Source organism: Mandrillus leucophaeus, unplaced genomic scaffold (genome assembly GCF_000951045.1).
Source record: "Mandrillus leucophaeus isolate KB7577 unplaced genomic scaffold, Mleu.le_1.0 Scaffold319, whole genome shotgun sequence".
NCBI lineage: Eukaryota > Metazoa > Chordata > Mammalia > Primates > Cercopithecidae > Mandrillus > Mandrillus leucophaeus.
Window position 1 is genome coordinate 193 of NW_012103354.1, and position 15,327 is coordinate 15,519.

A 15,327-nucleotide genomic window follows, 5' to 3' on the forward strand; every position below is an offset into this window, starting at 1 on the left:
TTCTTTGGAAACGGAGTCTCGCTCTTGTTGCCCAGGGTGGAGTGCAGTGGCACAATCTCAGCTCACTGCAACCTCTGCCTCCCGGGTTCAAGTGATTCTCCTGCCTGCCTCAGCCTCCTGAGTAGCTGGGATTACAGGTGTGCACCACTGCGCCCGTCTAATTTTTGTATTTTTCGTAGAGATGCGGTTTTACCATGTTGGCCAGGCTGGTCTCAAACTCCTGTCCTCAGGTGATCTGTCCACCTTGACCTCCCAAAAGTGCTGGGATTATGGGCATGAACCACAGTGCCTGGCCTGTTATTCTCTTATTTTTATTTTTCTCATGTTTTTTTTCCTCTTTATATTTTGTTTTCTTTGTTTGTTAGAAATCTTTTTTACTTGTCACTGACTTGAAGCTCAAAACTCTCCTATTTAGTTTCTAATCACTCCCTCTCTCTCTCTCTTTTTTGAGAAGGGGTCTCACTGTGTTACCCTGGGTGGTCTCAAACTTCTGGCCTCAAGCCATCCTCCCATCTCGGTCTCCCCAATAGCTGGGATTACAGGTATGAATCTGGGATTACAGGGATTACAGGAAGAATTTACTCATGCCTGAGTAAGTTCTTAATAAATGCTTTCTGAATGCATGGACAGAAGAATGAATGAATGGCTAAGTGAATGAAGGAATCAACTTCTTTCTCCTCAGTGGGTGTATGTGGGCACGGCAGGCTGACGCTTGCCTGTAAGCGAGCCCACACCCTGCAAAGGGAGCTACAGCTCCGTGTGTTTCTCTTCAGGCTCCTCGAGCTCCTGGATCTTCTGGGGCAGCACCGTCGTCCAGAACTGGAACCTGTGGGCCTTCAGAGCCCGGCCCACTGCAGGCTGTAGGTTCAGCTGCAGGTATTGCTTCTCCTGGTCGAACAGCGGCCAGTGTGGCAGACCCTCGCCGTTGGGGTTCCTGTAGACATGCCGTCCCAGCAGGGCGATACGAGGGTCATTCTGAGCCCCTGGAGCCCAGACCCGAGCACCCTGACTCTGGTCAGGCAAGGCAGCCAAGCAGGCCAGGTGGGCTTGGGGTAGAAGTGGGGAGGCTTCCAGAAACAAGAAACAAATTCCCTCCAGCTAGTGTCAGCTCTAATGGGGGTGGGGCGGCTGGCTCTGATGTGTCCATCTCTCTGAGAGGGAGACCCTGACGGTGGCACAGCACTGGTGCCCACCCTCCAGGTAGAGCGGGGAGATGGAGCGTGTCCACTGCCCCACGGCACCCCCACCCTGTCCAAGGGGTCCCGCGGCTGGGGAAGGGGCTATCATGTGATTAAGGATGCAGGTGTGCTCATGAGGTCACCCCAGACTAGGAGATTGCTGGATGGGCACAAGCCTCCCAACCCGGGGAGGTTGAGGCAGGAGTGTGCCATCTCACCCGTTTCGAGCAAAGTTGGCCCAGTACTTCATGGTCTTCCTGCTTAGCTGCTCCTCCTCCTCAGTGAATTTAACTGCAGAGAGGAAGGGGACATGTGTCTTGGTCAGGATGGCCCACCTCAGCATCCCAGGTGGAGCTTGTCCATGGCCCCCCAGCCCTTAGTCCCCAGTCCCGTTTCTCTGCTTTTTCTCCCACCGCCCTCAGAAGCCAGTCCTCCCCTTTTCCAAACTTTCCCCTTAGCCCAGGCTCTGGCTGACTCCATCCTTCCTGGCCCTGAAGGCCCCTTCTCCCTTCTGTCACTGGCAGTCATTGAAGAAACAAACATGTCCCTGAAACATCTTCGCTGCACCAAGCAGGCACCCAAGTGTGGGGAGGGATGGAGGGAGCACAGGCCACAGTCTGAAGAGTCATGAATTCTAATCCTGACACAGCCTTTGGAGCTGTAAAATCTTGGACGCCTGATCTCATCCTGTCTCTGAGCCTCAGTTTCCTTATCTGGGCAGTGAGGACAATTAATCACCCCTCAGGGACCCAGCCAGGGACCCAGCCCACCTCCCGGGAAAGGAATAAGACTCACTGTAGTTGCCCCAGAAGAAATTTCCGAAAACAAAAGGAATCTCATCACCATGGTCTGCCTTCACGTGCGGCGGCTTGATGTTTTTGACCCAGCTGGGCTGATGCTGGAACTCATAGAAGTACACAGGGGCCCGGGAACCTGTGGGGTGGACAGCCCGTGACATAGTGGCCCCCCCTCTGAAGACTTCTTGCCTCACCCATAGTGATAAGATACCCAGGTCCCATGCTGGCTGGAATCTGGACAGTGGGGTGTGGAGCCCCAGGCTGGGGCAGGAGCAGAGGAAGAGAGTTGGGATAAATCATGGCCTCGGACTTCTTAGCTGTATCATCTTGGGCAAGTCACTGAAAGTCCCTAACTTCAATTTCCTCATCTGTGAAACGGGGAAATGTCTGTCTCTTGGGCTAGCCGTGAGGATTTACTGCAGTGATGGACCTCAAGTGTCCCAGGGGCCCAAAAAAAATGGGTGGGGACCCGGACAGCAGCAGGTTTCACCTAGGACCCACAGCCCTGAGCTGTACCCCTGCCAGTCAGGCCTTAGGTCCAAATATACTCACGCTGAAAATGTGCTACTTGGAGTGCAGGGATCACGAACATGGAGTCTGCCATCATCTCCTGCAACTGGGCTTGGAGGCTCTGGGGCTCCCCATTGTCCCCAACGTACTCTTCCATCAGCAGGTCACCAAATGTAGGTGGCAACATCTACCCCAGGTGGATCAGGAAGAGGCAGGTTAGGCTGGATGCCAGGGGCAGGGAGGAAGTGGCCTCGGGCTTGGGGAGATGGACCGTGAGATGGAACTGGAAGGGGGAGCAAAGGTGAGGCTCTGAGGTGACCCCACCCCCAAGCACACACACACTCGGGCCTTTGCTCATGGGGGTCACTCCATAGGCAGGGTATCTGGGGGTTGAATTTCCTCTGCCTCAAGACAGGAGAGGAGCCCGTCTCCGTTGGCGAGGGACCCCAGGAGCCTCACCATCAGCGTTAACACTTCCTGCAGAACAGCCTGGAAGGCCTCTCTGTCCATTTCCTTCTGGGTGTCATAGATACCCATGACCTGGGTGGCCAAGAGAGAGTCTGTAGTTGGGGATGGGATGAGACTGGAACTACGAAGCCCTGAACACTCCCCACTACCCGATGGGCTCCCCAGGCACTTGAGGGCTTGGGTTGGGCCTCACTTTGGGGATGATCCAGCCGAATTCATCATTGTTAACACCAATGATGCTGGGGACAGGTTGAAAGTCGGCAGAGGCCAGCAGCTCCTGGGGATGCCTGGGCAGGAAGACCCCATCCACCACTCCAGGGATCGTCTTGAAAGGCTGAGGGGAAATGCAAGGTCAGGGAACAAGGTCAGGTCCCAGACATCTTCCAATTCCCTCTGAGTACCTTCCACTCCTTCCCGATTCATCCCCGGATGCTCATATCCACCCCAGGAGATCAATGTTTGGCTCAGCATGCACCGACATTCAGTCCCCACCCAGGGCTATGACACCCAGGCATGCAAATGAGATAATGTGCCCAGGGTATATGAGGGCCATGCAGACCTGCCAGCCCCATGCCTATTGCACCCCTTCCTCTACACCCACATCCATTTAGACCAACCTTGTTAATTGCAAGAATCTCCTCTTTACTCTTGCCCCGCAGGCAGTCCACCAGGGCCTCAGAGTCAGCTTGGTCACAGGCTGACAGGTTGGCCACCACCTGCAAAGGGACCAGGCAGGGGCTGGCTCATCCTTCCAGGTAGAGGACAGGAGTTTTCCAAGGCCCTGGCAGGGGGCAGGGGCACCCCAAATCTCACAGGGTACTGCATAGGAATTCCTGCAGTTCTGACACTGTTCCAACTCAGAAGTTGCAGATATAGGGGACCATCCCATCAGCGTAGATGGTTCTCCTCATGATGGGGATCCCTAGGGTGACAACTTTGCACAGAGGCCACAGAACAAACTTGGCCTCTGCAATGGCAGAAGGATGTGCATTCTGACCCTGGAGCCCCCCAGCAATTCCAAGGTAGGCAGCAGCTCCTGGTGCCTGCTCCTGAATGGCTCTTGTCATCCCTGGTTAACAGACAGAGGCTCTGAGGGGTATGAGAGGAGGGAGCAGGCCTAGGCCTCTGCAGCTGAGGGCACTCACCGTGGAGATAACATCAGCTGAGCTGGCAATGAGGCCAGGCAGCAGGGCCACGCCACTCTCCATGATGGCCCCATGGAAGAGTCCTTGGGACATGGGGGACACAACAAGTGAAGACACACTCGTGCCACCCGCAGACTCGCCAAAAATGGTGACACGGTCAGGGTTGCCTCCAAAGCGGGCGATATTCTGCTGGACCCAGCGTAGTGCGGCCACTTGGTCCAGGTAGCCCCAGTTGCCAGTTGCATGCTTGTCTCCAGTGCTGAGAAGTAGCAGGGACAGGGATCACAGGGCTGTCCTGGCCCCGCTCAGCCCTCATTGCCCAGCCCAGCCCTAGTCTCACCTGAAGAAGCCCAGGACACCCAGGCGGTACTGGATGGTGACCACCACCACGTCCTCAAAGGCGGCCAGCATGGAACCATCATACATGGAAGCCATGCCAATAACAAGCCCACCACCGTGGATCCACACCATCACCTGGTGAAATCAAGGCAGCTACCATGATGCTCCAACCCAGCCTGAACCCCACTAGGGCCACTACCTAGACCAACCAGTGCTTTGCCTCTGTCTACCTCCCCATTAGAACTCCAGCACAAGTTCATTACATGGGCCAATTGTTAAGCATCCAAGATCTATCAGGAAGACCAACCCCTGTATCAAAGCCTGGTTTCATCAGCCCCAGAAAACTCACCGAAGTGGAAAGAAAAGGGGCGTCTCCCTGACAGCTCCACATGAACATTAATCAAAAATGTCCTTAGCCTGAACCACATAGTGAGACCCCCTTTCAACAGAAAATGTTTTAAAAATTAGCCAGGCATGGTGGCATAGGCCTGCAGTCCCAGCTACTCGGTAGGTTGAGGTGGGAGGATCACCCTGGAATTCGAGGTTATAGAGACCTATGTTCATGCCACTGCATTCTAGCCTGTGCAACAGAGCATGATACCATCTCTAACAAAGAAAAGTTTTTGTGGCCAGACACGGTGGCCACGCCTGTAATCCCAGCACTTTGGGAGGCCGAGGCAGGCGGATCACAAGATCAGTAGATCAAGACCTTCCCGGCTAACACGGTGAAACCCTGTCTCTACTAAAAAAATACAAAAAAAATTAGCCTTGCTTGGTGACCAGCGCCTGTAGTCCCAGCTACTCAGGAGGCTGAGGCAGGAGAATGGCATGAACCCAGAGGCGGAGCTTGCAGTGAGCCGAGATTGCACCACTGCCCTCCAGCCTGGGCAACAGAGTGAGACTCCGTCTCAAAAAAAAAAAAAGTTTTTGTGTGTGCCCATTCTCATAGACCCAACAGATTATCCATGGCTGGGGTTCTTGGTCACCTCAAGGTGCAGCCCTTGGGCACTTAGGTGGATGTCCTGGGCATGAGTTGGCTGGGTGAGTCCTGGGTCCAGCCCAGAACCACAGCCTTTGACCTCTGGGAGCAGCCAGAACTCTGTGACCCCATGCCCGGGGGTCAGCTGCCCAGCCTGGGTAAGGAGAATTTCTCAGACCTGAGAGTGAGAAGTTTCTCAGCACAGTCCACTCTGCAGCAGGGCCTGTGCTAATATTGTCCTTTCTACCTACTTGCAGAAGAACCGTCCTCCAACCCCCAGTGAACTGTGGTCTGACACCTACCGGCAGGTTAGAGCCTTCATGGCTGTAGGCCGGCGTGTAGATGCTGAGGTACAGGCAGTCCTCGGACATGGGGACCAAAGGGATGGTCACATTGAACTGGCCATAAAATTCTGACTCCAGTGTAGTGAGGTCCTGCAGACACCTAGTAACCAGGGTAAATAATCAGTCCAGGGGCCAGGCTGTGGCCAAAACCAGACCCTGGGTTCAGCTGTGCTCCCAGCCACCCTCAGCCCCTCTCACAATACCCTGCCCACACATGATCCCTCCCAAAAATCCCTTCCCACCAAGTTACAGGCCACAGGCTCTGGGGAAGCTGGGATGGAGCTTGGACTTCCAGGGAGGTCTCGAGGTCATTGAGGACCTTGGGTATCATTCCTCCCGACACCGGAAACCTTGACTCTCAGGGGTTTCTCTGAGAACCATTGGCTGCATGTGTTGACATTCACCACTATATCGCTGTACCCCCTTAGGCCTGGGATGGGGGAGTAGCCCACACATGTGTGCTACATGAGTGAATGGATGTTAATTTCTCATGAGAAGGGCAGTGGGATGTCTCTCATCCCAAGTCTAAACTCTCAAAAACTCATCATTCCCACATGGCCTCCAGTTGGAAAAATATACACGTCTCTTGGCCAATGGCTCCTGGCCCTGTCGGTGGACACAGTGACTGTGGAGAATGCAGGTCCCCAGAAAGCTACCTCTACTGTTCTCTTCAGCTATTTGCAACATCTGCCACTAGAGTTAGGGGCTCCTACAAGGTTCATAGAGCTACATCGAACCTTTCCCAGAGACACCTGCCACAGGTGGCAGAGAAAGCTTGGCATAACCAGAATCTGGGGAGATATGTGTCTCTGCCCCTCCCTTCAGCACCTGGAGCCAATGCCTCCTGAATGCCAAGCCTTGAGCCAGGAGTCTGAGAAGTTATTTGGCCCTCCTGAGCCTCAGCATGGTCATTGGAAAAATGCACGTGGGGATCCACGGAACTCAGAAGGAAAACTGGCTGTGGGGGTTTAGGTGAAATGACAATTGCAGCCTAGCTGAGCTCAGAGCACCCCCATCCCTGCCCCAGGGCATGGAGTTCCCTGGACCCCTGGGAGAGCTTACATGGCCGGATAGGTGGTTCCATCTCTCACACCACTCCAAGATTCAGGGGGCTCAGGGGGTGCAAATCGCAGCAGACCTAGAGGTGGCTTGGCAAAGGGAATTCCCAGGAAGGTATGGACCCCAGTATCGGCGCCCCTGACATGGACAAGACTCCCCAGCACCTGGCCTGTGTGTGTGGTCCGGACGGGACTGGCAGAGTCCTGGCCTGTGGGCAGAGAGACAGACATCACGGTTGGGTTTGACCAATCAGCTGCCCTCCCATACTGTTGGTATTGCCGCCTCCTTGCCACCCTCAGCTCCGCTCAAGGGATCCTGATATAAACACAGGCTTTACGAACTTCCTGCCTGTAACACTCCCTTCCCGCTCTGCCTTCCTGGGCCTGTCTCCATCCCACCAGGCTGAGGCTTCTTGGGGCCTGGCACCATCATTCAGCCCTAAGACCTTCAAACAAAGGGTCACATGCCCTTGATGGGACTAGAGTGTCCTTTCAACTGTGTGCCAGGTCATGTGACAGTAGGATGATGGTGGGAATTGAGCAGGCATGTTTCCTGTCCTCAGGGATATCATGCCCAAGGTGGCAAGAAATGACATAAAGAAAGCATCCTCCAAACCATGAGTGATGTTGGTGAAAAGAGCTACAAGAGAGAAGCGTGAATGTGGCTGGGACATAAAAAGCACAGAGGCTGGCTTGGGGACTCTAGTGGAACTCCGTCTCTGCAAAACAAAATGAAGAAAATAAATTAGCTGTGTGTGGTGGCACATGCCTGTAGTGCCAGCTACTTGGCCGGCTGAGGTGGGAGGATTTCTTAAGCTTGGGAGGTTGAGGCTACAGTGAGCCATCATCATGTCACTGCACTCCATCCTGGTTGACAAATTGAGAACCTGTCTCAAAACAAAAACAAAAACAAACAAACAAACAAAAGACAGCCTATCTGCTGTGGGGATCATGGAGGGAGGAAGTGATTGAAAATCACCTAACAGAGAACGTCAGTCCTCTTAATAGATAAAGAATTTCTACAAATAAAGAACATGCCAGCCACGCAAAAACAAAGTGGTATAAGAATATGTTTAGAATAAGCAATACAAATCAGTCTGTCTCAAATAAAGAGAGCTTTACCTCATTCATAGTAAGAGAAATGCACATTGAATTCTCACTGTGATGTCAACCATTCATTTTGTGGTATCACAAAAAGTAAGACAATCAGACGTTACATATTTTCTATCAGAAGTACACAGCACCACATATGAAGTAGTCCTCCAAAAAACAAAACAAAATAAAACCTAAAACCCAAATCTGATTATGCCTCTAGAATATAAATACAAGTTTACATGGTAGACAAGGGACAGAAGAACAGTTACAAGACACCACTGGGATACAATCAGCAAAACCTAAATGGTGGCATCCTCTCCCGCCCTGCGGGAGTGCACCATGGGGCGGGGGGAGTATGGACTCCACCTGGGCAGATTAAATTAGGAAAGGGTTGGGAGAGACAGTCAGATCATAGACTTAGGAGAGTTTCAGGTAACAGGACCAAAGGCGGAAACAATCCTGGAGCTTCTGATAAGGGCCAGGAGAAGCCTGGCAGGCACACAGAGCCATCACCTTTGCCCTGGAAACCAAGTTGTACCTTTGCCCAGGATGAGATAAATAGTGTGAGGGACACCACAGCTCTTCGGCTCTTTTCTCTTGAAAAAGATATTTGCTTTTTCACCCAGGCTGGAGTGCAGTAGTGTGATGAAGGCTCACTGCAGCCTCAACCTCCCCTGCTAGAGTGATCCTCCCACCTCAGCCTCCCAAGTAGTTGGGACTACAGGCCACAGGCCACCACAGCCCACTAATTTCTTTAAATATTTTGTACACACCGAGTCTCACTATATTGCTCAGCCTGGCCTCCAACTCCTGGGCTCAAACGATTCTCCCCCCTGGGCCTTCCAAAGTGCTGGGATTACAAGCGTGAGCCAATCACTCCCAGCCACTGCAGCCTTTTGGATCCCCTTTAGGATTTGGCCCCTGGGGGCTTCTGTTCCCCAAGGACCACTAATCTTGTCTGAAGCCCCTTTGGAGGGGTCAGGGCGCCCCCCTGGCCAAGGACGCCACACACTCAGAGCCAGATGCTGCGAGAAACTATTATTGTTATTACCGGCCGACAGCACCCTCTACTGCCACAGTCATAAGAGGGAAATGGACGGAATCCCCGCACCCCCAATCCCTCACCCACTCCCACCCAGGGCTGCCGACCCTGCCTGGCATGTCCTGGCGCTCCTGGATCCCCTGTACTCTGCTGATTCTTCGCCGTGGTGTCCTGCAGCCAGACCCTTTCTGCGCTTCTAGGAGCCCACCTCGGGCGGCTGGGAGGCGCCGCGTGGGGCTCACGAGTTCCACGCTGTCATCTACACCAGCTCCTGCCTCCCAGGCACCTTCCCTCCCGCACTGTCAGGTTCTGCCTCTGCAGCATTTGGCAGCTCTGAGCCCGGTCCCTGTCGCCCCTCCGCGGGAGCCTCACCCTGGCCACGGACTAGAAGCAGCAGGAGCCCACAGGCCACCGCACTCAGCCGCGCCCGAAGTCCGTGCAGCCGCATGGTCGACTCGCTGGTCTCGGTTCGCTGTCCCCGGACAGGCTGCTGTTCACCCAGAGGCTGCCCGGGTCGTTCCAGCCGTGGATCAGTGCCTCGCCCAGCCTTGGAGTTTGGACTGGGCAGGGAGTGGGTGGGGTGCGCTGTCTTTGCGGGGAAAGGTGGGTCTGGTAGGAGAGCAGGACTGAGCAGTCATAGATGGGTGGGGATCTAGTGGCAGGCAGGCCTGGGCACGGCCACTTCCCTTCTGCCCAGGCCCCTTTAGCATCCTCCGAATGCGCTGCGTGGCTTCTCCAGCCCCTCCCTTTAAAAAGGCCAAATATTTCTTTCTCGGGGAGCTGGGCTCTTAAGATGCGAGTCTGCCCGCTCCTGGCCAAATAAAAAACCTCTTCCTTCTTTAATCCGGTGTCTGAGGAGTTTTATCTGCGGCTCGTCCTGCTACATTTCTTGGTTCCCTGACCGGGAAGTGAGGTGATTAACGGATGGTCCAGGCAGCCCCTTAGGCAGCTTATGCCTGCCCTATAGAGCATCCCTTGGGGGGACTCTGGCCAGCTGAAGCGATGCGGATCCTGAGAGCGCTCCCGTGTAGGCAACTGCCCCGGTGGAATGCCTCCTCCTAGCAGTGCACAGCAGGCCCCCGCGGAGGATCAACACAGTGGCTGAACACCAGGAAGGAACCTGCACTTTAAGTCCAGACATCTGAAACTTGATAAGACTAGTCTTTGGAACTTGCCCACTCCATTTGAGTGGAAGCGTGGCGTGATCACCCACAGCATGCCTGTACCAGCACTTTGGTTTTTGTTTTTGACTTGACTTGAATTGTTTGATACTTTGATTTTGACCTGGCTCTGATTGCTGGATACTCTGATTTTGGTTTTGATTCTGGTTTGGTATAAACTGAAAAGGTGTGTGTGCGCCCTTTTTACCCGTTTTTTGTTTTGTGGTGTGCATGTGGTGTGAGTGTGGTGTTTTGTCTCGAGGAAACATGGGTCAGACACAAAGTAAGCCCACTCCGCTAGGAACTATGTTGAAACATTTTAAGAAGGGATTTAATGGAGACTCTGGGGTTACTATGACACCAGGAAAACTTAGAACTTTGTGTGAAATAGATTGGCCAACATTAGAAGTGGGTTGGCCATCAGAAGGAAGCCTGGACAGGTTCCTTGTTTCTAAGGTATGGCACAAGGTAACTGGTAAGTCAGGACACTCAGACCAGTTCCCATACATAGACACTTGGTTACAACTGGTGCTAGACCCCCCACAGTGGCTAAGAGGACAGGCAGCAGCAGTGCTAGTAGCAAAGGGACAGACAGCCAAGGAAGGATCCCACTCTACTCGCTGAGGGAAATCAACTCCTGAAGTTCTGTTCGACCCAACATCAGAAGATCCATTGCAGGAGATGGCACCAGTGATCCCAGGGGTGCCCTCCCCTTACCAGGGAGAGAGGCTCCCCACTCTTGAGCCCACAGTGCTTGCGCCTCCGCAAGACAAACATATCTCTAGGCCATCCAGAGTAGACAAGAGAGGAGGTGAAGCCTCGGGAGAGACCCTTCCCTTGGCAGTTGGTTTACGACACAAAACTGGGGTACAAATGCCCCTGAGAGTAACCAGTGTGCTTATTGTAAAGAAATGGGACATTGGAAGAACAAATGCCCTCAGCTAAAAGGAAAACAAGGAGACTCAGAGCAGGAGGCTCCAGACAAGGAAGAAGGGGCCCTGCTCAACCTGGCAGAAGGGTTATTGGACTGAGGGGGACCCGGCTCAAGTGCCCCCAAAGAGCCTATGGTCAGGATGACAGTCGGGTGTAAAGACATTGATTTTCTTGTAGATACCAGTGCTGAACATTCTGTAGTAACCACCCCAGTCGCCCCCTTATCCAAAAAGACTATTGAGGTAATTGCAGCCACGGGGGTTTCAGCAAAGCAAGCTTTCTGCTTCCCTCAGACTTGTACTGTAGGAGGACATAAAGTGATTCACCAGTTTTTGTACATGCCTGACTGTTCCTTGCCCTTGTTGGGAAGGGACTTGTTAGCAAGCTGAGAGCCACTATCTCTTTTACAGAGCACGGGTCTTTGCTGCTAAACTGACCTGGAACGGGAGTCATTATGACCCTTACGGTACCCCAAGAGGAAGAATGGAGACTTTTCTTAACTGAGATGAGCCAAGAGATAAGACCAGCTCTGGCTAAGCGGTGGCCAAAAGTGTGGGCAGAAGACAACCCTCCAGGGTTGGCCGTCAACCAAGCCCCCGTACTTATAGAAGTTAAGCCTGGGCACAGCCGGTTAGGCAAAAACAGTACTCAGTCCCCAGAGAAGCTCTTGAAGGTATCCAGGTCCATCTCAAGCACCTGAGAACCTTTGGAATTATAGTTTTTTGTCAGTGTCCATGGAATACTCCCCTCCTGCCGGTTCCCAAGCCAGGGACCAAGGACTACAGGCCAGTACAGGATTTGCGCTTGGTTAATCAAGCTACAGTGACTTTACATCCAACGGTACCTAACCCGTACACATTGTTGGGGTTGCTGCCAACTGAGGATACCTGGTTCACCTGCTTGGACCTGAAAGATGCTTTCTTTAGCATCAGATTAGCCCGTGAGAGACAGAAGCTGTTTGCCTTTCAGTGGGAAGATCCGGAGTCAGGTGTCACTACTCACTACACTTGGACCTGGCTTCCCCAAGGGTTCAAGAACTCCCTCACCATCTTCGAGGAGGCATTGGCTCAAGACCTCCAGAAGTTTCCCACCAGAGACCTAGGCTGTGTGTTGCTCCAGTACGTTGATGACCTTCTGCTGGGACACCCCACAGCAGTCGGGTGCGCCAAGGGAACGGATGCCCTACTCCGGCACCTGGAGGACTGTGGGTGTAAAGTGTCCAAGAAAAAAGCTCAGATCTGCTGACAGAAGGTACGTTACCTGGGATTTACTATCCGACAGGGGGAGCGCAGCCTGGGATCAGAGAGAAAGCAGGTCATTGGCAATCTATCGGAGCCTAAGAGCAGAAGGCAGGTGAGAAAATTATTAGGAGCTGTGGGATTTTGCAGACTGTGGATCCCAAACTTTGCAATATCAGCCAAGCCTTTGCATGAGGTCACAAAGGGGGGGACCGGGAATCTTTTAAATGGGGATCCCAACAACAGCAAGCCTTTCATGAGTTAAAGGAAAAACTTCTGTCAGCCCCAGCCCTGGGGCTACCCGATCTGACAAAGCCTTTTACATTGTATGTGTCAGAGAGAGAAAAGATGGCAGTTGGAGTTTTAACCCAAACTGTGGGGGTCTGGCGAAGGCCGGTGGCCAACCTCTCTAAACAACTAGACGGGGTTTCTAAAGGATGGCCCGCATGTTTGAGGGCCTTGGCAGCAACTGCCCTGCTAGTACAAGAAGCAGATAAGCTGACTCTTGGGCAAAACTTGAACATAAAGGCCCCCCATGCTGTGGTAACTTTAATGAATACTAAAGGACATCATTGGTTAATGAATGCTAGACTCACCAAGTACCAAAGTTTGCTCTGTGAAAATCCCCGTATAACCATTGAAGTTTGTAACACCCTGAACCCACCACCTTGCTCCCGGTATCAGAGAACCCTGTCAAGCATGACTGTGTAGAAGTGTTGGACTCAGTTTACTCTAGCGGACTTGACCTCTGGGACCAGCCTTGGGCATCAGTAAACTGGGAAAGAGCAAAAAGAAAAAGAAAGACTAAGAGTAAGTGTAAAAAAAGAGAAATTAGTCATGTGAGAAGACGTGGACGTGGATGTAAATGTGAAAGAAGTCAAGTTAGGCAAGGATTCAAGAGCCGGACAAGGCTAGAGAGAGATTAATGTGCGAGATGCAAAAAAAAAGGACACTAGAAGGATAAATGTTCAAAAAGGCAACAAAGGAAACGGCAAAGGCCACAAGACAAAGAGGCCATCAGCCAAGGGCTGCCGCACCTTGGAGGAACCAAATACTGATCTGATCAGACTGACAGGAGCTGAAGAATATAAAGACTGGGGCAGACTAAGCACCTTCTCATTAGGCTCCCAGGAGCCCATGGTCACATTAGAAGTTAAAAGCAGCAAGATTCTGCTGTATCTGGATTCCAATTTCTCACTGAAGGCTAAGTCACTAAATAGAGTTACAAAGGGGGGGGTGGGGGTGGGGAGAAAAACACCTCCTCTAAGAAACTTAAACAGTAAAAAGAGCCATACCTTGTGAAAACTTGCTTATAGACTTTGCAGAACTGCCCCATGCTGGAGACTATTGTACATGCTAGCGCTTGTTTGCTCATTTAAGATAAAAATCAGGTTTTTGCCTATGGTCCTCCTCCGAGTCAGGTGCACCCCCACCTAACAAACTAGGTATTTGCCCTATAAAATTTTGTGTGGTCGGCCACCCCCAAATCATAGGTCAAATTAAAGGTGACCTCCAGAAACTAAAGAAATTAACCTTAAGAAAGCAAATGCAGGCTTTAAAAATAGCCATACAAAGTGTTCATAATTAAATAAATGAAAACACCTAAAAGCCTGACACCCCTTTAAATCTAGTGACTCTGTTTAAAGTAAAACCTAATTTTTCTACAACCCATATAGGATGAGCCCTATACTGTAACCTTGTCCACTCCCACTGCTGTTAAAGTTGCAGGTGTTGCGTCTTGGATCCACCACAGTCAGCTAACACCGGCAGCTCAGGACAAGTGGACCGGCTAACAGGACGCAGATCATCCAACCCGACTGATCCTGAGACGAGACCAAGCTGCTGCTGAGGACAACAGCCCTGCTCTGGTCACTCCGGAGGCTGACTAGTCTACGCACGGCCGAGGCTGGAGGACTCATCAAGCAAGTAAATGTAGTTAAAAATCTTAATAGTTTCCCCACAATACTAATTGTTTTCCTATTGTTCTGTTGCTGTGTTCAACCTTTTCCCCAAGTGAGGACCTCTTTTACCCTTGCTGGATATGAATATGCTGTACATTGTTTTGTTGTTACACTCCCCATAACCACGCTAGAAGAAACACCTATATAAGGTGTCCCCACTGTACATTTACTACTTAGGAAACCCAGACCTGTTCAGTCCAGCAACAATTCCGAGTCTTACAGTCATTCTTTAAACATATAAACCAGAAGTTACCAAAACCTCTTCCTTTAGAGGTTCCTTAGTAGAACCTCTTTCTTTAGTAAAAACAGAAAAAAACCTATTTGCTCAGTTGGCTGAAAACATTGCTGGCAGCCTAGATATTTCTTCATGTTGTGTTTATAAAAAGGCTAACATAAGAGACCAATGGCCTTGAGAAGCAAAAGAGTTAATGCCTCAAGATAACTTTACTTTAACTCTTTCCCCAAACAGATGCCCTGAGTTCAAGCATCTGGCTCTTAAAAACTTGTTATTAAAAAAAACTGTGTTACTCGCTAAGAAAAAGCTTTTCAGACCCAGTGACAAAACTAACCTGCTTAGGACATGACAAAGTTGATACATGTGCCTGTACAAGTTTAACACAGGTTTGATCCTAGGTCTTCATTTAGAAAACAGTTTCCAGCTATAAAAATTTAACACCCTCATTATAAGTATGTTACTGGTAATAGAAAGTTGCTTGCTGCTCCCCTGTGTATTACACTTGTTCCTTCAAATGAAAGAAGGTTTTGTAGCTACCATGGTTCATCAGAAAAATTCAGCACAAGTATATGACATAAAACACTATCGTTCTGTCTTGCAAAGAGACTCAGAAAGTAAAAATAAAAGTGAGAACTCCCACTAATTAGTGAAAATTCTCAAAGGTGGGGATAAGGAAGGAGACCACTACTACTCCTGCTGCCCTCCTCCCCCTACCTTGCCTAGTTCACAAGACAGGAGGAAAGCGAGAAAGAAACAAAAGTAAGATAAATAGCCAGACAACCTTGGCACCACCACCCGGCCCTAGGAGTTAAACAAAGTAATAATAATAACATCAACCCCTGGCC

The 15,327-nt window shown here is 51.3% G+C and overlaps 1 protein-coding gene across 1 annotated transcript; it reads right to left on the reverse strand.

The window, feature by feature from the left end:
- Nucleotides 1-655: 655 nt before the first annotated feature.
- On the reverse strand, nt 656-9,665 carry LOC105545098 (cocaine esterase-like). Its single transcript, XM_011987863.1, is given in 14 exon segments — nt 656-934; nt 1,397-1,469; nt 1,974-2,111; nt 2,528-2,672; nt 2,945-3,025; nt 3,147-3,287; nt 3,571-3,669; nt 4,099-4,357; nt 4,439-4,572; nt 5,719-5,860; nt 6,823-7,027; nt 9,328-9,462; nt 9,465-9,551; nt 9,554-9,665. Coding segments are annotated over 14 exon segments (1,938 nt in total). The 3' UTR covers nt 656-747.
- Between the last annotated feature and the right edge of the window lie 5,662 nt (nt 9,666-15,327).